General features: G+C 40.9%; 2 protein-coding genes across 10 annotated transcripts in view; one reads left to right on the top strand and one right to left on the bottom strand.

Moving 5' to 3' along the window:
- The window catches only part of LOC125458254 (protein INSYN2B-like), a 71,712-nt gene extending 61,014 nt beyond the window's left edge, over positions 1 to 10,698 (top strand). For 3 of the 7 annotated variants that reach the window (XM_048543366.2, XM_048543367.2, XM_048543365.2), the window contains one exon: positions 7,386 to 10,698. In XM_048543366.2, coding sequence (XP_048399323.1) covers positions 7,386 to 7,572 — 187 coding nt within the window. In that variant the 3' untranslated portion in view covers positions 7,573 to 10,698. The remainder of the gene's footprint in view (positions 1 to 7,385) is intronic. The other 4 variants (XM_048543369.1, XM_048543368.1, XM_059650776.1 and 1 more) reach the window with 3 other exon arrangements.
- LOC125458253 (dedicator of cytokinesis protein 2-like) overlaps positions 1 to 23,325 on the bottom strand; it is a 604,879-nt gene that overhangs the window by 309,544 nt on the left and 272,010 nt on the right. For all 3 annotated transcript variants that reach the window (XM_048543364.1, XM_059650772.1, XM_059650774.1), the window contains exon 27: positions 16,700 to 16,795. In XM_048543364.1, coding sequence (XP_048399321.1) covers positions 16,700 to 16,795 — 96 coding nt within the window. The remainder of the gene's footprint in view (positions 1 to 16,699; positions 16,796 to 23,325) is intronic.

Raw genomic sequence — 23,325 nt, 5'->3', positions numbered from 1 at the left:
AAAGCAATCCGAACCAATAAATCAGGAGCAAGTAAAGCCCATTCAACCCGCTGAGCCTCCTCTGTCATTAAATAAGATCATGGCTGATCTGACTGTAACCTGAAATCCACATTCTGGCCAACTCCTGATCCCTTTTCACCATCCCTTGCTGAACACAAATGTTTCTAATAACACCAGATATATAACCAATGCCTCAAAAATTTTCAAGGGATCTGCTTTGACCACCTTTTCAGAAAAAAAAGACCATCAAAGACTCATGACCCTCTTATAAAAAGAATTTTGCCTCACCTCAGTTAATGAGCCTGATTGATTCTCCCACAAGAGGGAACATCAACTCTGTCAAAACCTCTCAGGCCCTTAATGATTTTAAGGTTGTTTTGGTCAGTTTTATTTTGCATCTCTTAGACCCCTTAAGACTTAATATATTTTTTTCCATGCAAAAATGTTTTCTTTTCTCTTAAGCAATTGTTACGCTTGTTGGTTTCTGCTCTTACTTTGCAAACAGAGAAGGATCCGAAATTCTGTTCAGAATGCTGATATGTGGCAGAAAGGAGATGTGATTCATTGGGAGTCCCAAACAGGATGTAGAATGGAGATTTGGAAGGGAAAATTATGAAAGGCTAGGGAGACCTCAAACACTTTGTATACAGAAAGCATTTCAGAGGAGCCTTGTCTTCACTCCCTCCCTACTCCAGTAGGTTGCCTCAAAGCCTTGGGTAGGCAGTCACACAGCAGTATTGTCACTGGGCTTGTCACCCAAAGAATCAGGCAATGTTCTGGGGACTTGGGTTCAGATCCTACCAAGGGAGCAGGTAGAATTTGAATTCAACAGGAAATATCTGGAATTTGTAAAACAAAGCTAGCCTCATGGTGTCAATTGTCATAAAAACAAATATTCTTTCAGGAAGGAAAGCTGCTGTCCTTAGCTGGTCTGGTAGATATATATCCAAATTCACAGTGACATGTTTGACTTAACTTAGGGATGGGCAATAAAATGCAGGCCTAGCTCGCAACACCCATATCCCATGAAAGGGAAAAAAGCTGAACCGTCTTTACATGGCATCTTCACATGGCATTGAGGTCAGGTACAGAGGTGAAGCTTTCATACGGCCTCAATGCTCCAGCCAAGATCAACTGATAGTTAACTGTGCTCACTTGGGCAAGTGATGCTGCACACTTGCAAAGATAACCCCTTCACCCACCTCCCTTCGATAGGAAGCATCAGCTTGACGCACCGTGATTTGACGCCAGGTTCAATAATTTGGAGCTGGTACCTATGTGACAGTAAGAATCTTGGCATCAGCTGGATGGCTGTTGCAAGGAGGAAAAAACAGATACAGCGAAGTTTCTAGCAGTATCGAAATAATGTGCACACAGTGGGCATTATCCGGCTGTCATGAAGCAATCGTTGTACAGCAGTCTAAAATGCATGGACTAATTGAAGGCAGAACTGAAGCTTAATTGGGTTTGTGGTGCCACGAGCTGTGTTCAGTTTTTTGAAGCACATTTTGGGTAAAGCAAAATTCATGTAATTCAGCATAGGATTACAAATTTACATATGCAATTAGGAACTGTAAATGCCTGTAGTCTGGTCTTCTTGAAAGCCCTCTCAACCACACCTCTGAAAATTAATGTCAGACCTCACAAAATTTACCAGTTCATGGGTAATGAGGCTTCAACAACATTCATCTGATGTTTCTTGAAGGCACAATTAACAATTAAAACAGTTAACTTTCACCAGTGCAATTTATTACAAAGAGCGCAGTTTGCATATCTGTCTGCTGATTCAGGCACAGTATTATCAAAGCAGTTTGTTGTAGAGTTCAGAGAGCACTAATCCAAGAAATAAAGCCTTTAGAAGATAAAACTAGGCTTGTTCAAGACAGCTAATCTGAATACAACCGAGATATTGAATTCCCCTCAACGGAGCTTGTACTGTTTAATTATTTCCACAAATTAATTGCATACAAACTAGGAATTGCTTATGCTCACAGGTTAATAAACATTTGAAGGAAACCCCACCACAGTTCTTCGGCATTGCATTTCTTCACGTTTCATTTGTAAACAAGAAACAGAGCTCGCCAAAACTGAACTGAACTAGTAAAACACAAGGTCACTGATTGAGTGAGTGGGCTCTTGTAATGCAAGTAGTCATGTACCTACCTCTGGGCCAGGAGGCCCAGATTCAAGTCCCACCTGCTCTAGGGGTATGGTATACATCCCTGAACTGGTTAGTTGTGGTTATCTACTTTCAAAGTAATAATTAAACCATGCCTGACCCATATGGTGGCCCACTGACCTGCCACAGTTCTCAGTCTTGAAATGATCAATTGTTCAAGGTTCAACCACCTTTTGAAGGTAAGAATACCAGGTTTCCACTGCCTTTTGGGTGAAAAGTGCTTCCCAACAATACCCCTCCTTGTTACTCTTTATCTAGCTTATCAAATCATTTAATAACCTTAAACAATGCAATTGGAATATCTTTAATCAGCTTTACTCCAGGGAATACAAGTATAGTGTGTGCAATCTGTCCAAACAATTCAACCATTAAGTGCCAGTATACTTTTATTGATTCTATACTACACCCACTTCCAAGGTTATTGTATCATCCCTCAGGCGTAATAAACAGAACTGAATGAAATATGTTATTCTCTAACCACTGTGGTTAGCATTGCTGCCTCACAGAGCCAGGGACCCAGGTTCAATTCTACTTTCGGGCGACTGTCTGTGTGGAGTTTGCACATTCTCCCCGTGTCTGCATGGGTTTCCTCTGGGTGCTCTGGTTTCCTCTCACAGTCCAAAGATGTGCAGGTTAAGTGGATTGGCCATGCTAAATTGCCTGTAGTCGTCAGGGATGTATAGGTGGCGTATGGGGTGATCAGTCTGGGTGGGATGCTCTGAGGGTTTATGTGGACTTGTTGGGCCAAAGGGCCAGCTTCCAGACTGTAGGGATTCTATGATCTATGAACATATTCCCCATGCTAGCTCCCCTGACATAGAAGCCAGTGACTCAGTCTGTATATTTTCAAACTATGATTTCTACCAATTCATTAGACACTCCTATCACAGTCAGTAAGAATGGGAACAAATCCTCATTCACCATTTGTGACACAGAATGAAGTCCTTCACTCTGCAACTACTTGTCTTCCGAAACAAATTGTGAGCGATAGCTACGTTTCCTTGTGGAACCTGGTTCATGCTGAATGGACAGATCTCTTGACTAAATCTTTATAATTTCTCCTCAGAGATCTCAAAATCGATCTTCTCCTAGAATCATTATAGCATATGATGTGGAGATACCGGTGTGGGACTGGAGTGGATAAGTCAGATGTTACACAACACTAGGTTATCGTCCAACAGGTTAATTTGAAATCACAATCTTTCGCAACGCTGCTTCTCCAAAAGCTTATGACTTCTGACTTCACTGCAGCATAAAAGAGGGCCGTTTTGCCTACTGTGTCCATGCTGATCCTTTCAAGGGGAAATATATTGACAGCTGCCCTCCTGACATTCCACAGCCATTTCCATACATGAGCTAGAAAACCCAATTTAAATTTTGCAGACAAACCATCGGCTGAGTTTTGTTCTTGATAACTATTCTGTTAAAGGATCATCTTTTTATGCTTCACCTGTTTTGAAACACTGTGATATCAGCTGTCCATATAGAAAAGGAAAAGGAAATTTGACCCATGCTTGCGTTATTCCTTTAAAAGGGTTATCCAATTAGTAACACACTCAAGTTTTGTCCATGTTGCCCTGTAAATGATTCCTTTTTAAAGATATGTTGACTTTCCTTCAGAAACTTAGGTGAGTGGAATTGTGTTGTTTGAGATGACCGCTAGTTAGGATCGATAAACGTTGATCAGTTGTTTTATAGTTCCGGTTAATGTGAGACAATGCCAGAAATTCTGTTCAGGAATTTGCTGCAGCTAGCATGTTTTGATATCCCACTTGTTCACAATGCACTAACGTGGAGACAGAAATAATGCAACAAAAGTATTTCAAATTTTTCTGCAGTTGAATTCCCACTCTGCAATATTTACTCGTATTAAATTTCTGTCTAATTTTTTTTAAGGGTAGTCATTAGTTCCTTTATTTCAAGTTAATGATTCCACAAAAACAGTGCAGACTGAGTCTTGGTTCAAACAAGGCAATAACTGAACTGAAATAATGGACAGCTGGAATGAAAGCCTTTTATTATTAAGATAGTCTTTGAGAGTTTAGCTTATAAATATTACTGAAGAGCTTGAATTATATAATGAGAAATCTTTAAAATACTGAGGGAAGCTAAAGAAGTCAAGTTCAAGTCCTACTAACTGGATAAGGCCTAAAATTGCTTTGGTTATTGTCAAGATCATGAGGGGCAAAGAAAAATTATGCAAGATAATGTATGAGGTACAAAGCAGGATACGGAATGGAAACAATACAGTGATGCTTTGGGGAGATATATAAATAGAACAGAGGGCAGTATCAAGGACTATTGTACAGCAAACATGAAAATGGTTTTCTTTACATAGAATCTGGAATTGGATGCCAAGAAAGGTGGTGGAGACAGAATATTGAAGTCATTCGAGAAAGAATTCCCTTCTTTGGCAAAATAAGGCGAGTTCTTTTTATACAGGCATTTAGTTTAATCTGAAATTTTATCTACAAAGGTGCTTGAATCAGACAAAATGAAACAAACACTATCAGCAGGGAAACCAGATATGTACCTGAAAGGGAGACATTTGCACATACCCGAGTCCCAGAACATGAGTCAGACGTTCTGGATTACTGTTACAGTGACAGCAGAACCACATTACCACTGTTACCTTATTGCCATCTCACATGCCCATACCACCTCCATTGGCATTTACCCAGTGTACACGCTGTGCAAAATCAGGAGAAATGTAGGAATGAAGAAAAATAAAACTTTCTGACTTCTGAGAGAACTCCCACTCATGCACATTTGTTACAGAGAGAAAAGAAACTCTTGAAATGTATCAAAAGATTTTAAACCCTCTCATATTTTGCATTTCTTATTCAAAAAAAATTATTCAGACGCGGGTAATCATTTAATAGCCTCTCAAAACTGCCAATCAAAATGTGAATTCAGTTCACAGTTGAGATAAGTGTCTTCAAAGCACTTGAATCTTAGTCAAGTGTCTAAGGGCTCATCCGTAATGGCAGCCCTAGGGAAATATCAAGTCTACTGCAGTATGAACAGGTATTAATTTTTCTTTTAAGCTGCACGAGATGGCCTGTCAAACAGTGCACTGTAGTCACATGTATTTGTTTTGTTTACTCAATTGACAGCTGTTTTATCATTTTATAAAGAGCTGAGGATTTAAATAACTTCGGTTCAGGACAGTTAACAGACTTTACCTTCCCATCAAGAACATTGACACCTCCATCAAATCATGACACCCATAAACTGGAATGAAACCCTGCTGAGTTTCCCCACTGTGTGATTTTTAACCTTCCCTCTACCAGCAAAAAAAATGCATCTGGCAGAAAAGGAGGCCGTCCTCAACACTTGGGGTCCTGCTCACCTTTTTCAAAGGTCTTAAGACCAAATAAGGCTCTGCAAAATTCTAGGTCTGTCTTTGTGGTTAATGCTCAAGTACTCTCTCCATGACTATTACAATAATACAGTCTCTCAGTGATTTTACTGCAGTCGTGAGACCACTGCTGTGTATGATTTTGGGTCTCTTTAATTGGAAACCAATATAATCACATTAAAGGCATTCCAGACAAAGTTCACTCAACTCATTCCCAAAATACAGGGCACACCCTATGGAGAAAGCTGTGTCTGTATTAACCACTGGACTTTAGCAGGATGAGAGGTGATCTTCTTGACACATCCAGAGAGGGTATGGATGTTGAGATTGGGATATTGAGAAGATGCTTCATCTAATGGGAGAGATTCGGGCACACTGTTTGAGAAAAAGAAGCCTGCTTTTTAAGATGGAAATGAGGAGAATTCTCTTCCCTCATCAGGTCATCAGTCTATGTCCACATGGAATTCTCCTCCCCACTAAGCAGTGGAGGTAGGTCGCTGAATTTATTGAAGACAGTCAGATTTTTGATGGACAGTGGAGTTTTAGGTTTGTTGGGGAAAGGCAGAATCAAGAACCCCGACACCAACACCACCCCCCCCCCCCCTCCCCATCCCATCTGATCAGCCATGATTTTATTCAATGGTAGAGCAGGTTTGACGGAATAAATGGCTTACTGTTGCTCTGAAGTCCTATGCTCCAATGGAAAAGCACACTAAATGCAAAAATTCAGGTAATTTGTAATACCTATGAAGTCATTTGTAGGGGCTTGTAGACTTTAATATACCAGGTCAGTGTTTTCTTGACTGCAGCAAAATATACAGAGAGAAAAAAAATTGTAATAGGATATTGTAAAATAATTGTAATAAAATGTCCAGCCAGCTGGACCTCACAGAATATGAGTTCTCCAATTGGGCCAATTAATATGGACCAATCAGGAGCTCTGGCTGACATAAAAGGATGAATGTCAGGGATACTGAGCCCAGAATGTTGGCTCAGTGAGATGCAGTGCTATTGTCAAAGGTTGTGCATTTGTAAATAAAGGTTGACTGGTAGTGGGATGCTGGCCTCTGAGTTCTTTCAGAAAGAATCTGCATTATTTCATGGCAGAAATAATGTTCCATTGAAGCTTTCTGATTTCCAAGATCACATTAACAGGAACAAATATTATTAACAATACGACAGAAAGTATGTTATCTGTGTGGAGGCAAGGCACAAAAATACTTGCTCATGTTCAGTGACAGCACCTTGTTCTTCAAAGGCAAATCTAACAGGATTAGCTACAATGGATTCAGAGATAGTAGGAACTGCTGATGCTGGGGAATCTGAGATAACAAAGTGTAGAGCTGGATGAACACAGCAGGCCAGGTAGCATCAGAGGAGCAGGAAATCTGACATCAACTTTCCTGCTCCTCTGATGCTGCTTGACCTGCTGTGTTCATCCAGCTCTACACTTTGTTATCGAAGGTTAGGTACAATGTAGTGTTCTCTCTGCACAAACACAATCTCTGAAGAACACCTTTGCTGCAACCTAGTGGCATTCTTGCATTCCCTACAGCTTGCCCTTCATGGACAATCACCACCTTTATTGTGTACATTCGGTATTGAACTGGTGTGAGACTGCCCAAAGCTCATAACATAGAGGGAAGGTTTTCATCCCTGTGTGGATGGATGGATTTGGGCAGGGATCACAGAAGCAAAAAGCTACAGTCGATCTCAATCAATCAACAATATTGGAAGAAAATAAAAGGGAAGCATCGCATTTTGCTAGTGTTAACTCATGGCACTGACAGAATTATACCTTGAACTGGCAGTGGTTTCATTTGATCTATCTGTCCTTTCTCCCAGTGTAGAATATGACTTCAGACAACAAGAAGGCAGATTCCATCAAGTGCTACGAGCCCTGGAAACTGAAGATGAAAATTCACAACAGCCGCATTTACCCAGGGGGAACACGGATACACAGACTAGTCAGAAACAAGAGCTGAAGAATAAAGCACGCAAGCCTAAGAAAGCCTGCTTCTGGTGCTTGTGAGCTATTGCTGTCAAGATTACTGTCACAGAGTGAGCTTTTCTTTTGGTCCCCACGCAACTTTTGTAAATTAAAGTGCATCAATGGGCATCTTCTACATTTCGGGTGAGCTGTGGTTTGCTGCAGCAAGGGAGCCAGGTACAGTAGTCACAGTGACTGCGTGTGAGGAAAGATGAAAAATTTGAAGAATGGTGAGGTGTGAACATTTGCAAATTGACCAATCCTACTGAGATGACATTGTACAACTGCAGCAAAGTGACAACTAACTGGTGTAGGCGACCTGTATCATCCAACAGATTAAGGCCAATTGGTACCAGCTGATGGGCTACTTACAGACTGCATTTGGTTTAATGCAGCATTCTCTCTAATAATTATTTTTGATTAAACAACATAACAAAACACAGCAATAATGAATGTGGTAGAGCATTTGAGAAGCTGATGAAATCGATTCAGTCCAATAATAAAGTCTGCAGCCTCATTCATTATTGGAATTTTTGCAGAGAAAGATGTTTGTATTCCTGTGTTTCCAAACGGTCACTCTCTTTCTGCTTTTTAGTGGGATATTTGACAATGCAGTTTGGTGCCACTCCCTATGTATCAATGATGCCACTTTTGTACATAAAAGAAAGTCTCCCCTTGGGGATTTCTGGTTGAGTTCAGGCAAAACCTTAGCTCTTCCTTTTTTGTCACAGACATAATTTTCTCCAACCCTGTTCTGTTTTGACATGGAATTTCAGCACAGAAACGGGCCAATTCTCACCACCTTAACAGGTCTCATTCAGTATTGATGCCCCATAAGTGTCTCCTGCCACTGTGCCTCATCTTCCATACACTTCTTTGAATTTCTGCCCTAATTTGATTTATTGTTGTCACATGTACCGAGACACAGAGAAATGTATTGTACAGGCAGATTATATCATACAACGTGCAGCACAAGTAGCACAACAGTTTGCACCTACGCTATTCCCCCGAACAGCAGCATATGGTATCAGCTTCCACATTATGTCAATCATGTTTTGTTCGTAACTTAAGTCCAAAATTTAAAAGGACATAAAATGCAGGAAAAATTCCAGAAATAATTCATATAACCATAGCTTCAAAACAATTTTTTGCCTACGCAAATCAGCATATTGGATAATAATTCATGTAATGGAGACACTAATCCTTCTAAAATAAATGGGGCCATAGCTGCATTAATAAGGACACATAACAATTTAACATGAACACTTTGAATGTTTTGCCCCACTGTCATCAACACATCATTGACTAATAGAAGAGGGTACCTCAGAATACCAAATTACACAATGGCAAGATTACAAACAGCTCAATAAAAAAGTCCCCAAGGCTATAAGCAATGTAAAATTCTTCTTTTGTTTCTTTCGAGCACAAAGCTCTCATTATGACCAAAGCAATGATTTACAAAAGGTTTCCATTGTGGTGAATAATTTTAACTGAATATTATTAAATCATGAGTTATTTTAAAAACGTGACACGTTGCCATTAATTTTATGTTCTTCGTAACATGCATATCAACATTGCTGAAAGCTCCAGAAATCCTGTGTTGTTTTTTTTTCCCAATGCACGTGGTAGAAGACCGATCGTGTAATTACTGAAATTCTCTGGTTTTATTTGAATTTCTTAGTGCTTGCCACTCTTGCTTTTAACCTCTCCTCATTTCAGTGCAGCTTTCCAGAAATTTCAAGCCATGAATAATAACTTCAAGGCTATTTTGAACACCAGTTATATTTTGTGCAACATTAGTGTTAGGCTCAGTATTGTACTATGTGAAATGAAAATAACTGGAAGCTAAAATAGGTTAATCTATAAAGTTTACTTAAACCCACAGTTACCTGCAATTACTGTTAAGAATCACAGGTAAACAACTGGGCCCTAGTCTAAAGCTCGATCAATTCTCAAGGAAATGAAGAAGATAGAATGAATCAGGAAATTGCATGATGGTGTAACCATTTGTGTTTTGGGATCCTGGATATCATAAGAGGAAAAGGAGAGTGAGAAAAGTAAGGTCTCTGATTTTGACTGAGTGACAGTGCAAGGAGGAGAACAAGATAGTAAGCCGTTGCATTTGAGTTTAGGAAGAGCAATGGAAGAGGAATGCAGACCATAATATTTATCTAAATGGAAATAGTCAACAAAGTTTGAGATAAAAGATGAGCGATTTTGGTCAGATCCTTTTTATAGTTGGCAAGTGTTTGAGGATATCTAGCCCAAAAGCATAAGATGGGCTTAGAAGAGGCACGCTAAATATGGAAAGGTCTTAAGGTTCTGGGCTAAACTAAGTTTGATTTCATAACAGGCTGAGAATTACTAGGAATAAAAATAATTTTCAATTTCATGTAGTTTCTTGATGAGAAAAGAAAACAACAATCTAATGCTCCTCGAAGTTTGGGAACAGGCTCCGCATCGGAGAAGCTTTCAAAATATTGCAGCTTATATGGTACATGGGTGCTTCTTATGCACAAACATTGTTTGTACATTAGATATTAAAAAAACAGAATCGTGATGATAAAGACAGAACACAATTGAAAGGTTTCCTGTATAATGCAAAATCAAGTTAATTAATGTTCACGGTGGTGATTGTAAGTGAACTACAATTGACTTTGGAGTCCGTGGGGTAGAGAAGGGTGTCACCACTAAGCACTTGTTCATGTCCTGCTGGAACATGCTGTATGAGTGGATACCTGGGGAGAGGAGGATTGAGCTCTACTGCGATGTCTGTTCTTCCTATCTCAACCCTCACAGTTCAGCAACTAGCTGAGACTCCCTGTGCAGACTCACAGATGAAGAGCTGGAGAGTTGTTGGAGATAGAAGAGGTTAAACAGTGGTCCTTCAGTAGAAAAGAATACAAGTGCCAAAGAGAAGAAAGAACTATCAGAGTTATTAGAGAGAAATGAAAATATGAAAGTTTATTTTGAAATGTGCAAATGGGAGTAAAGTAACAAATAGTTTTGTGTTACGTGTGATGCTAATTTTTGGGTGTGTCTTACCTCGGTAAATGAGGCTAACACTTGTGTAACAGGCATATGCGGTGCAGGTGAATTTGTATACTGTCCATACAGGAATAAGATTTTTCTTTGTATGTTATTGAATAGGCCTGTAAAATACATTTAAGCAATGATATTTTTGAAACTGTGTCATTTTGATGGCTTTTCATTGCACACAAATCAGTCAGCTGTTCTTGCCGATCAACACACAGAAATGAAGAAATATTTGCATTTACATGGACATTTTATCAAGCCAACATTTAAGAGCACTTTTCACCATGTGTTTCTCTGGGGACTGCAGTGATTTCTGGTGTGTAAGCAAATAGAACACTTATAATGCTGCAGCAGTGTTCCAGGAACAGTATTGGGATTAATGATTAGTCTGGTTCTGGCTGCATTAGTTATGAAATCAATGTTGTCCAGAACACAAAACAGAAGTTTTGTGAAACATAGTCAGATATGTGCTTTAAGAAGGCTTCTTTAATTTATTTTCCTTTAATTTAAATTCACTCAGAAACACTTCTTCAATGAGTACAAGTGATCATTAATGTCCACCTGAACGGATTTCAACATCTCAAAGGAACTATACATAGTTATTTGGCCCATCATGCCTGCACTGTTTGAAAAAGAATTATTCAGTTGAAACGTACCTGGATCTATAGATTTATGGACTCTCAAGCATGTCTAAGTATCTTTTAAATGTCCTGAGGCTCACTGCATTCAACACCCTTTCAGGCAATGTGTTCCAGAACTCCAGCAGAGTGTCAAGATGCAGAGACCCCCACTGAGTGCCCCAAAGTTGTCATTTTATATTTTTTTTAAAGAAGTAACTATGCTTGGAGTAAACTGAGAAACACTGAGAATAATGGAAATTAAGGGCTAATTTAATCAAGTAATCTAACAGATCCAAAGCAGACAAAAAGTTGACAAAAGGAAAATAATTTTAAGACATGATAGTTTAACATGGTTAAGTTGAACATACTTAGAAAATCCAATCATAAGTCATCACTGGCAGTACCAGCATTTCTTGCCCATCCTTTGCCTATGCGAAGGTGGTGATGAGCTACCCTCTTGAATCACAGCCGCCCACAATTTTGTGATGGATTGAGTTCTAGGATTTTGAGCCAGAAACAGTGAAAGAACGGCGATTCGTTTCCAAGTCAAGAGGGTGAGTGTCTTGGAGGAGATCTTGCAGATGTTGGTATTCCCATGTGTCTGCTGCCATTGTTCTTCTAGTTGGAAGTGGTTGTGGGTTTGGAAGGTGCTATCTAAGGAGCTTTGGTGAATTTCTGCAGTGCATTTCGTAGACAGGGTGGCTACTGAATGTCGGTGATGGAGGGAGTTGATGTGGTTCTAATCAAGGGGGCTGCTTTGACCTGGATGCTGTCAAGGTTCTTGAGTGTTTTTGAAGCTGTGCACTTATCCAGGCAGCCAGGAATATATAGTTGTAATATGGATCCTATCATTGTCCTAGATGAGAACCTGTGCAAGAAATCCTGAGCTCCAGATTTCAGAGCTTGATTAGAGACTGGAGTCACTGTGGCACATCTGGGAGGCTAAAAGTTAGGTGGATAACATGTTCAGACTGGTGGGTGTGTCACAGCTTAAGGGCTTGGAGATAGAGGGGGAATGGGTGACCACTAGACACCTTGTTGATGACTGAAGAGGTCAGTCCAGTTGACAGGCATGTCTGTCATAAAATACTGCTAGTAAAACTAACAGGAGTCATTGTGGATTATACCTAATAATGTGACTTATTACATCCTGTGTCATGCATTTAAAAAACATGGAGGATAAAGCACATTTGCGGATCATTTTCCACCAAGGTGTTCTCTTACATCAATATGTGGGGTATATTCTTGATGTGTGGGCGTTGCTGACATATGCCCTTGAGAAGGTGTGGATATGCCTTATTCTTGAACTTTTGCAGTATCATGTAGTCAAGGAACTCCTACACTGCTATTAGAGAAAGAGTTTCTATATTTTGACCTAACAGTCTCCAATGTGAATGATATACATTGCGTCAGGTTATTGTATCTGTTCAGACATCCAACTTCACACTACTTCAGGCTGTATGCATATGTTTACAAAGGACAAAACCAGTACTTTGTGCTGAAAGTATTTTTATGAGCATTTATACAATAGAGATGCAAGTTGGCTTCCTTCATGCAAAAGTACCAGGGTTTCAACACTAACGTCAGAAAATCAATTAATTCTGATATGTCTCAACAACTTATATCCTTGTAATTCCACAAAGGACCACGCTTAGGGGAAGCTTAATCCTGCAGTGTTTTGTCCAATTATTAACATGGCTTCAGTTCAGTTGGAGAAGAAAGGAGAGGTTGCTTCAGCTTTTCAGAACATTTTGGTTTATCAATGCAACACCACTCCATCCCAGGCAGCACTGCAGAAAAGTGATTGCTTTCTAAATCTCCCGTACATCAGCTTGTCAACAGCAAGGATTTGCAGATACTGGCAGAAAAATCAATGAAATGGGCACAGAACAATCAGAACACTAATTCTGACGAAACAAAAAATGTTGACTATCAGTGACAGAAGGTGACTGCAATATGACAGAAAAGAAATTCAACTCATGACTGTCCTCCTTTCTGGCGTAAAATCCAAATTCTCTCTTATTTTTCATGCCAAGTTCTATCTTAATCGCACAGGAATTGCTGGACATCATGCTAACGTAGTCACCCAGGGGACCTGCCTGAGGCATGAGGCCTCCTTAAATGTGCAGGGTGCAAAACAAAAGAATAAGTAGGCCAAATTGTGCATATAGCAGTAGCACCAGGCACACTGAGCAGCCGAACTGGCAGTCTTTGAAGGGACCACTACAGGCCATTCAGGCAACAACAAAAAAGGGCAAGCTATCACATTTCATGATAACAAAGCGTGAAGCTGGATGAACACAGCAGGCCAAGCAGCATCTCAGGAGCACAAGCATCTTGGCCTGCTGTGTTCATCCAGCTTCACACTTTGTTATCTTGGATTCTCCAGCATCTGCAGTTCCCATTATCTCTCTATCACATTTCATCTTCTGTTTTAATCAGCCCAGAAGAAGCAGGAGTTCCCTTTCTGGGCCCAACAAAAAGTCACCAGCCTACTGTTACCTGCATTGAGTCAACCTCTGCCTTGGATGGGATCACCCCACTACCAATTCTACAATCTCCCACCCTTCATGTCCAGTTAGCCATACACCACATATCCACGACAAACCACATTTAAATACATGCATCACACAGACTATCGCCTTTACTAATACAGTCTTTGGAGCTTTTCATAGAATCATTGAATCCCTACAGTGCTGAAAGAGGCCACTTGGTCCATCAAATCCATGATGACCCTCCAGACAGCATTCTATCCATGCCATACTCACATAAATCCACATTTCCTATGGCTAACCCAAATGACCTGCACATCTCTAGCACTACGGACAGTTTAGTTTGGCCAATCCACCCAACCAACACATCATTGGACTGTGGGAGGAAACCTGAGCACCCAAAGTAAACCGGAAGAAAGTGGAAATTCCACATAGACTGTCGCCTGAGGCCGGAATCAAACATGGGTCCCTGGCACTGTGAGGCAGCAGAGTGAACCAGTGAGCCACCATGCTACGTAGCAAGACATACCCAATTAGTTGCACCGCTACAATACATCAAGCTCAGAGGTTATTCTATTCATGTCAGTGACCGGAAATATTAGCTGTTTCTCTGCAAAGATTCTGCCGAACCAGCTGATACTTTCCATTTCATTTTCACTTCAGATTTCCAGCATTTGTAGTGTTTATCTTTTCTGCATTTTTTTGGGGGGGTACTTGCAGCCCTGTTCTCTAACCTCAACTCTTGAGGGTGGAGTGTATGTGGATTGAGCCTGGGATTGATGCAGAGTGCCAGGTGGCCACCAGCAGCCTTAAAGGGCTGGAACATTAAACAGTGTTCCACCTTAATGTCAAGGATCAAAGCTAAGCTGTGTCCACCCAGGGAGACACGACAGATCACCCTCTGGGATCGTGCTTGTAGTGATATACAGACATCAATAATTATGGTGCCTTCAAGGCTCCAAAGGAATAATCAGCTTGGAGTCCAGTCACAAATGGTGTGCCTCAAGGATCTGTTTTGGGACCACTGCTGTTTGTCATTTTTATAAATGACTTGGACACAGGCATAGGTGGATGGTTTAGTAAGTTTACAGATGACACTAAAGTCGGTGGAGTGTTGGACAGTGTGGAAGAATGTTGCAGGTTGCAGGGAGACTTGGATAAACTGCAGAATTGGGCTGAAAGGTGGCAAATGGAGTTCAGTGCAGATAAATGTGAGGTGATTCAGTTTGGGAAGAATAATAGGAAGGCAGAATACTGGGTCAATGGAAAGATTCTTGGTCGTGTGGATGTGCAGAGGGATCTTGGTGTCCATGTACATAGATCCCTGAAAGTTGCCACCCAGGTTGATAGTGCTGTTAAGAAGGCCCACAGTGTGTTAGGTTTTAATGGTAGAGGGATTGAATTCCAGAGCCATGATGTCATGCTGCAACTGTGCAAAATGTTAGCGCGGCCTCATTTGGAATATTGTATGCAGTTCTGGTCGCCCCATTACAGGAAGGATGTGGAAGCATTGGAAGAGGTGCAGAGGAGATTTACGAGGATTTTGCCTGGTCTGGAGCGCAGGCACTATGAAGAAAGGCTGAGGGACTTGGGTCTGTTCTCATTGGAGAGAAGGAGGCGAAGAGGGGATTTAATAGAGACATACAAGATCAGAGGATTAGGGTGGACAGTGAGAGTCTTTTTCCGAGGATGATGACTTCAGCTTGTACAAGGTGGCATAGCTACAAATTGAGGGGTGGTAGATTTAAGACAGATGTCAGAGGTAGGTTCTTTACTCAGAGAGTGGTAAGGGTGTGAAACGCCCTGCTTGCCAATGTAGTTAACTCAGCCACTTTAGGGGCATTTAAACAGGCCTTGTATAAGCATATGGATGATGATAGGATAGTGTCGGGAGAGGGGCTTAGATTAGTTCACAGCTCAGCGCAACATCAAGGGCCGAAGGGCCTGTTCTGTGCTCTATTGTCCTATGTTCTATGTTCTATGAATAGTTCATGGAAGCTGAAATGCTGGTGAGTCAAACGTTGCCCAGCAGCAAATTCCTGCTTCACCCTGTCAAAGTCCGTGGATTCTGTGAGAATTATTGTTTTGATTTTACAAATTCCCAGCTGTCCCAGGAAACCGGAGCAGATGTAGCACCCACCCCCAGATGAAGGCTGGAGAAAATACGAAGGAGCACTTAAAGCTTGCTGTTTCTATGGAAACAGGAACTGGAGTGCTACAATTTTGTTTACTCGGTGATATGTTGAGAATTTGAGACCAGACCACTTCTTTTTGTTTCTGTAAATCAGGGCCTCTCCAACTGGAAAAGATTTGAGGCCAAAATGTCAAAGAAGATTCTCAGATTTTCGGTCCATATCCATGCTACACATGGTTGCTTGTTAATCATTGGACTTCGTACAATATCCCATCATCGAGCACTTCAGAAAATAGTGAGAAAATATGTACTCCCCATATGCTTGGGGCCATTGTGCACCAGGTACAGTACAAAAGGAGATGTACTCTCGCTATCTGAGTCATAGAATAGAGTCATCGGGGCACCAGAAGGCCATTCAGCCCAAAGAGTCTGCACCAACCCTCCAAAGCACATCTCACCCATACTCATCCGTCCCCGCAGCACCACATGGCATTTTTAAACCATGGATAACCCACCACACCTACACGTCCCTGGACACAATGGGCAATTTTGTATGGCCAGTACACCTAAACTGTACATCTTTGGAATGTGAGAAGAAGCCAGAGCACCCAGCAGAAACCCACACAGAAAATGGACAAGCTCCACATAGACAGCTGCCCAAGGCTGGCATTCGAACCCAGGTCCCTGGCAATGTGAGGCAGCAGTGCTAACCAATGTGTCACCATGCCACCCACAGTGCACACAGCACACCCCACGCTTTGCTGGCAATACTGAAACCCTTTGAACATATGACAGAAGCAGAGTTCACCAACAGGGTTTGCACAAGTTAAGCAGGGGTCCCAGAAGAGATTTTATTCTCCTCTCCTTTCCTCCATTCAATTACTTACAACCAAGCCATGGTCTTTTCCCAATACAATAACCATCTGATTCACTGGTCGCAGCAACTTTGTAATGATCCCCTGGAGATGGTTGTGAGTTGAACCCTAGAGAAGAGAAAAGTACAATGTTGAGGCACACAATTTATGTTATGTTCAGTTCAGCCATTTTGGATCAAGCTGGGGGAGTGCATGCATCAAGTAACACAGTTTTAAACTTCTGCATAAAACCATAAATACAATTATATACCTAGAACTAGAATTATTTCATAGCAAGAGTGATAAAAGTCTTCAGCTACAACAACAGTTCCTTTCTATCTGTCCAAGCTTCTCTGCTGAAATTGTGATAGGCCCAACCTTTCAGTTTCTAATGCAATCATAACTCCATATACTTGGCAATGGCTCAGAGGTGGCATTTTCATAGAGTCATACAGCATGGAAACAGACCCTTCGGTCCGACTAATCCATGCTGCACATAATGTCAAACTAAAGTATTTCCACCTGCCTGCTCCAAGCCCATATCCCTCTAAACCTTTCCTATCTATGCCCTCACCTAAGTGTCTTTGTAACCGTGCCTGTTTCTATCACTTCCTCAGGAAGTTCAGTCGACACGCAAACCACACACTGTAAAAAAAAATGCCCCATTGTCTTTTTTACATGTCTCTCCTCTCACCTTAAAAATATACCCCCAGTCTTAAAATCACTCACTCTAGTGAAAAGACCCTATCCAAACCCCTCACATTCTTTCAACCCCCAAAAGATACCGCTCAACCTCCTATGCACCAGTGGAAAACAGTCACAGCCCATCCAGCTTTTCTTTATAACTCAAACCTTCCAGACCCAGCAACATCCTGATAAATCTCTTCTGAATCCTCATTTGCTTATCTCATCTGGAAGATAGAATGTGCATGCTCTTCAATGCCAAGGCATAGAACCTGTCCGCACATTTTCCAACCCTGTAGATTCAACTTAGGGGTCTCATTAGAGCCAATCATTGCTCTGGTGAGATGGGCAATAGGATATACCCAGGCTCCCCAATCCCAAATGCAGATCATAGGTGGTCACGGGGCAGTGAGGGCTACTTACAAGGCACACCAGTCTTGTCTGTCTTTGGCCCATTTGTTTTAGAAGGCATCGGGCTTTCTAGCCTTTGTTCCTGACTCACGCCCCCAATCAAATCTCCATGCTACCCCCAGCCCCATGCAACTCCATAGGCATTCACCCATTATCCACCAGCAGCAGATTTTAAGCCCCATACCGAGCTGAAAACATCAAAACTTTAACAATCCAAGAAAGCTCATACTCATATACACTCGGTGGGGACTCAATCATTCAGCCCATTATAAGGTTTATAATCAGTTCAACATATTAATTTATGGTAAAATCAAACATATACTCATCCACCTATCAAAGATATTGAATCCTTTAGTAGCTCCTTTAAACTATCAATGAAGCTGAAAATTCGGAGACACCCCTCCATGCTGAGATATTTGTATTTAAGCTTTTGAAACTCAGCAGAGCATTCATAGTTACCTCAGCTGTAATAACAGCCCCTTGTAAATGGGGCTATCGAAATTGTAGGAACAGATTTTCATTTCCTAACATACACATGCTGGACTGTCATTCAAAGCAGTCTAGCAGACAATGTTTTCTTTAAACTGTAACTGGCAGTTTTAGATTGTTTACATTATCATTTTAAAGAGCTGTAAATTTAAATAACTACTTAGGGCAAATGAGTGACCCTTTGGTTTCATGGCCAGAATGATATCCCTCAATTGATATTAATGAAATAGATTATCTGGTCATTTATGTCATGTCAGTATATGGGAGGTCACTGGGCACAAGAATCTGTTACGTTTCCCAGATTACAAGTGACTACTCTTGTAAAGTACTTCATTGGCTGTGAAGAATATTGAGACATTCTGAAATTGTGACCAGTGCTATATAAATGGAAGTTCCGTCCTGTGACTTCAGTCCAGACCTTAGAAATGTACAGTCTTTACTCATGGTTTTTCCAGCCTTCTTATTAGAATTTCAGGGGAGTCAGTTAGCTGTTGGTTAGATGCCTGGTTTGCGACACAGACCGATGCCAACAATGTGGGTTTAATCACTGCACCAGCTAAGGTTACAATGACAGTCTCCCCTTCTCAACCTCTCCCTTCACCCAAGGCATGGTGACCCTCTGGTTAAGCTATGGCCAGTCATCTTCCTCCCTCTCTCTCTCTAATAAGAAAGCAGCCCTATGGTCGCGTATGACTATTGCAATTTTACCTTTACTGGTATTATTGGACTTGTCCTGATTATAATCACATGTTAAATTGGCAACACTTTTGATCTGATTATCTCTGCAAATTGAGTTTGTCCAATTAATAGGCTCCAACATTCATTGGAGAAAGGGCTAGAGTGGGGGCATGCTATTTTGCAGACACGGTACCACCCCCCTGGTTCGATGGAGGTGACGTGGGACTGGGGTTAAGAATTTTGCAACATTTTTTACACTTCCTCCAAATCAGTGTTCCAATTAATTGCGCAAAATGAATAATCCAATAAGCAACCATTAAATCAGTGGGGGCAAAAGTCTGAGATAACAAGATGTAGAGCTGAATGAACACAGCAGGCCCAGCAGCATCAGAGGAGCAGGAAAGCTGACATTTCAGGCCTGGACCCTTCTTCAGAAAATCTGCTGTCCCAAGCTAGAATGGCATCATCCATTCTGCAACTTGCTTGAAGGTTGGGAGGGGTGGTGGGAGGGGGGATGGGGTTTGGAGGGTGGGACTATCCAGGACCATTTAGTATGCTTGCCTTCATTGCTCAGACTTTGAGGACAGGATTTGGGACATCATGTTGAGATGGTAGAGGATGTTGGTGAGGCCTCTTCTAGGGTACTGTGTCCACCATCGCCCATTAAATTGGAAAGGGTTCAGAAAAGATTTACCACAGTGTTCTTGGAAATAGAAGGTATGAGGTGTAAATATAGACTGGAAAGGCTGGAACATTTTTCATTTGGAGTGTAGGAGGTTGAAGGTTGACCTTGTGGAGGTTTATAAAATCATAGGGACCGAGACAAGATGAATGACAGGAGTCTTTTCTCTAGGTTGGGGGAGTTCAAAACTAGGAGCCATATTTTTAAATTGAAAGGAGAAAGATTTAAAAGGGAAATGAGGAGAATTTTTGTTTTACACAGACAGTCGTTCATATGTGGATTGAGCTGCCAGAGAAAGTGATGGATGCAGGTATGTTTGCAATGTTGAGAAGACATTTAGATAAGTTTCTGAATTGGAAAGGGTTTTGCAAGCACGGGCAGGTGGGATTAGTTTAATTTGGAAACATGTTCAGCTTGGACTCGTTGGATCAAGGGGTCTGTTTCAATGCTGTGTGGCTCTAGGATTCGATGGAGGCCGGGCAAAGATTGAGTTTTCTGCCCCAGACACCCCTGAAAAGGCTGCCAACAATCTAACGACGGCCAAGCTGTTGAGATACAGATGTCGGGAGCTAGGTACCAGCAAGTCAGGTTTGCCTTGAGAGTTAGAGTTAAAATAGACACTACATTACAGCGGCAAACACTGAGATGTTCTCTGACTCCTGCTGGTGGCTGTGGGTTTCGGAGAAGAGCAGGTGCAAAATAAACTTCCAATGCTCTGGTGTCCAACAATCTGGGCAGTGCTGACTGAAGCTGAAACAATGAGGCAGCATTTACTCATGACTCTGAGCTGAAATTGCCACTTTCACCAATAAAGCGGAGGCAGCATGCAGAAGACAAAATCGACCATTTCCTTTCACTGTACTACCTTTTTCAATCAATCGGGCTGTCAGCAGGGCATAAATTTAACATTCTACAGAGACCTGGAACCAATTCAGGGCATGCATCTCTCGCTGTATGCTCTCAATGTCAGTAATTATAAAAATAATGGTACATTAGATTGCGGTATATTCTCTCTGTACCTAGGTTTTAATCCTGATTTGTTGGCTTTCAAGTCATTCATGCTTCACCTATTTCATCACTTCCTGAATACTGATGGTTCCTAATAGGTGGCCTGTCTGAATCTGTACACAGGGCTGATTCTGTCAGTCATTTTCTGTCCTGCTAAAGGCTGCAAAAGGCAGCAGAGCTATATAATCCTCATCAGATGAAATTAATTGGACTGATGTTGAGATCATGAGATGTCATTTTTATCTAGAGGAGTTGGGTGATTTTGAGACCCCCTCTCGTTTCACTCTCTGCTCAAATTCCATTTCACAATCACTTCACTAGGAGAGCTGTAAAACCTCCAATGTAAACCCATCCATTTTTCAGACAGTTGTTTAAGTGAGAATGATCCTCATTGAAAATGCTTCTTCCTGAGTCCTATCTTGTCGCCAATGGCTTTCATTCCTGGGCCAGCTACTCTTTACATTTTCTTTTCAATCTTAAAAAGATATGCCAGCAGTAATGTTCTCCACTCTTGGACATGGCACATTATGTTTCAACACAGTGCTTCCAAGAGCTATAATTTACTGTAACAAGATAGCTAATGGAACCTGCTGTGATTTCCATTTGCCTTTAAATGTTTAGTTTTTAACTGTGTTTAGTTTTAACTATTGAAACTAGGGAGCTGATAGCTGTGAAGGGAGGAATAGTCAGCAGGATTTGCAACAGTGTCTCTTTCCCTCATCAAATAGAATTGCCAGAACTGAGAAGGAGGTACATTAGAGTGCACAAATTTAAACTCAAATCAGGTACAGAAACAGCAATAAACATGGGGAAAAGTTAATTGGTTTAAGAAAGAAATATAGCAAAGATAAGCAGACAAAAAGGAAAAGTATAAAAAGCATTAAAATTTTACAGTTTTAAAATTTCCAACAATTAATTCCTGAAGGGATGAAACTCCACTTTTGCAGTTTACTAATGTCCGGTGACAAAAATGGTGATTGGCTTGAAGTAAAGCGTATTATGCTCTTATATAATTAGACATGTAAAAAGAAGTCAAACTTTCTTTAGCTTGCATCTATTGCATATATACAGCAACTTTATACCATTTAATATATTGTGACAGTGAAGCAGAGGAAGCTGCCACTTCCATGAGGCAAGTAGGGGCACAGCACAAGTTGTAATGTTTTGGATATTCACATTAAACTGTATGCTTGTCCCTCACCTGAATTCTTTGTGTCGTTTAGACTAAAATAACATAGAGCATTTTTAACATTTTTTTTAATATTTCACGAGGCATGGGCATTGCTGTCAAGAACAGCGTATGATGCCCATTCTAATTGATCTTGAGAAGGTGGTAGTGAGTGGTCTTCTCAAATTATTAAAGTCAATATTGCGTTGATACATTCACGGTAATGTTAATAAGGGAGCTTCAGGGGGTGAACACAGTGACAGTGAAAGAATGGCTATACAGCTCCCAATCAGGATGGTGTGTGGTTTGGAGAGGAGTTAGCGGGGCTGTTGTTCCCCTGCATCTGCTGCGTCATCCTGCTTGGGATGATCAGGTTTGGGTTTTTGCAAGGTGCTTTTGTTTTGAAAAGCTGTTACAGTGCCTCTTATAGATGGTTTACACTGCCTGTACTGTGCGCACAGTGGGTGGATATAATGCTTTGTTAATGTCTCAATGCTCTTAGTGATTTATGTAATATTTTTCCACATTGAAAATGGACAAATAAATGAGAGAATCAATTGGTTCTACTAAAGCGACAAGGGCAAGAGATGGAGAGGAACAATTGGTGGATTCAACAAGATTTCACAGTGGATGCCCAGAACAATTTGATCTGCTGGTTGGAATACTTTGGAAGTGCAAAAAGAACAGGAATGCTTGGCCAGTGAAGGTTGGAGGTTCACTTGGAATATGTTTATGAAGGGCCACACATGCTGGATGCTCTGCAACAACATGTCAAAGTTTCTTCGTTAGCTTGAAGAACATTTAGCGTATAATGAAACACCATTGCGTCAAGTTCCCCTCCAAATCACACACAATAGAAACTTTCTTCTTCACTGCTGCCCAGGCAAAAATGTGGAACCTCATTACTTAACAAAGTACTGGAAGCAAACACTCTAGATAGAGAGCAATAGTTCCAAAGTGAAGGCTCACCACCATCTTTATAAGTACACACCTTGAACTGTGCTATAAATGCTAACATTTGTTGGTAATATACATATCACATGAAATGTTCTTTCTTTAAAAAGATGTGCTGTTGCAAGCTGCACTATGAATGCTACTGGTCAATAAGCCTTCTAGATGGTCACCAACCCAGATTTATAGTAACAACTCATAAAGTTTTTTTTGGGATTATGTTTGGTGAAAACTGGTTGGGCCAAAGGGTCAATTTGCATGCTGTATGATTCTGATTCTATGACTGGATAATTCTAATAATTAGTTAAAGACAATTTCCCTTTCATACAATCAAGCAAAGACAGCATGGTTTTATTATTATTTTATAAATATCCTGCTGCAACTCTTTAATCATAGCACCATTGGATTTCAGCGTTTTCTGAATGGCAGGTATTAGGCTAACTGACCTATGATTTCCTGCTTTCTGAATTCCATTTATTCTTGAAAAGTGATTTTGCATTTGCAGCTTCCAGGTTCCTGAACTTTCCAGAATCTAGGGAATTTTGGAAGATATAGCCAATGTGTTCACTAAATTACAGTCTCTTCCTT

Source organism: Stegostoma tigrinum, chromosome 13 (assembly GCF_030684315.1).
Source record: "Stegostoma tigrinum isolate sSteTig4 chromosome 13, sSteTig4.hap1, whole genome shotgun sequence".
Taxonomy (NCBI): domain Eukaryota; kingdom Metazoa; phylum Chordata; class Chondrichthyes; order Orectolobiformes; family Stegostomatidae; genus Stegostoma; species Stegostoma tigrinum.
Note: the sequence above shows the minus strand (reverse complement) of the source record. Positions and strands in the feature narration are given on the sequence as shown.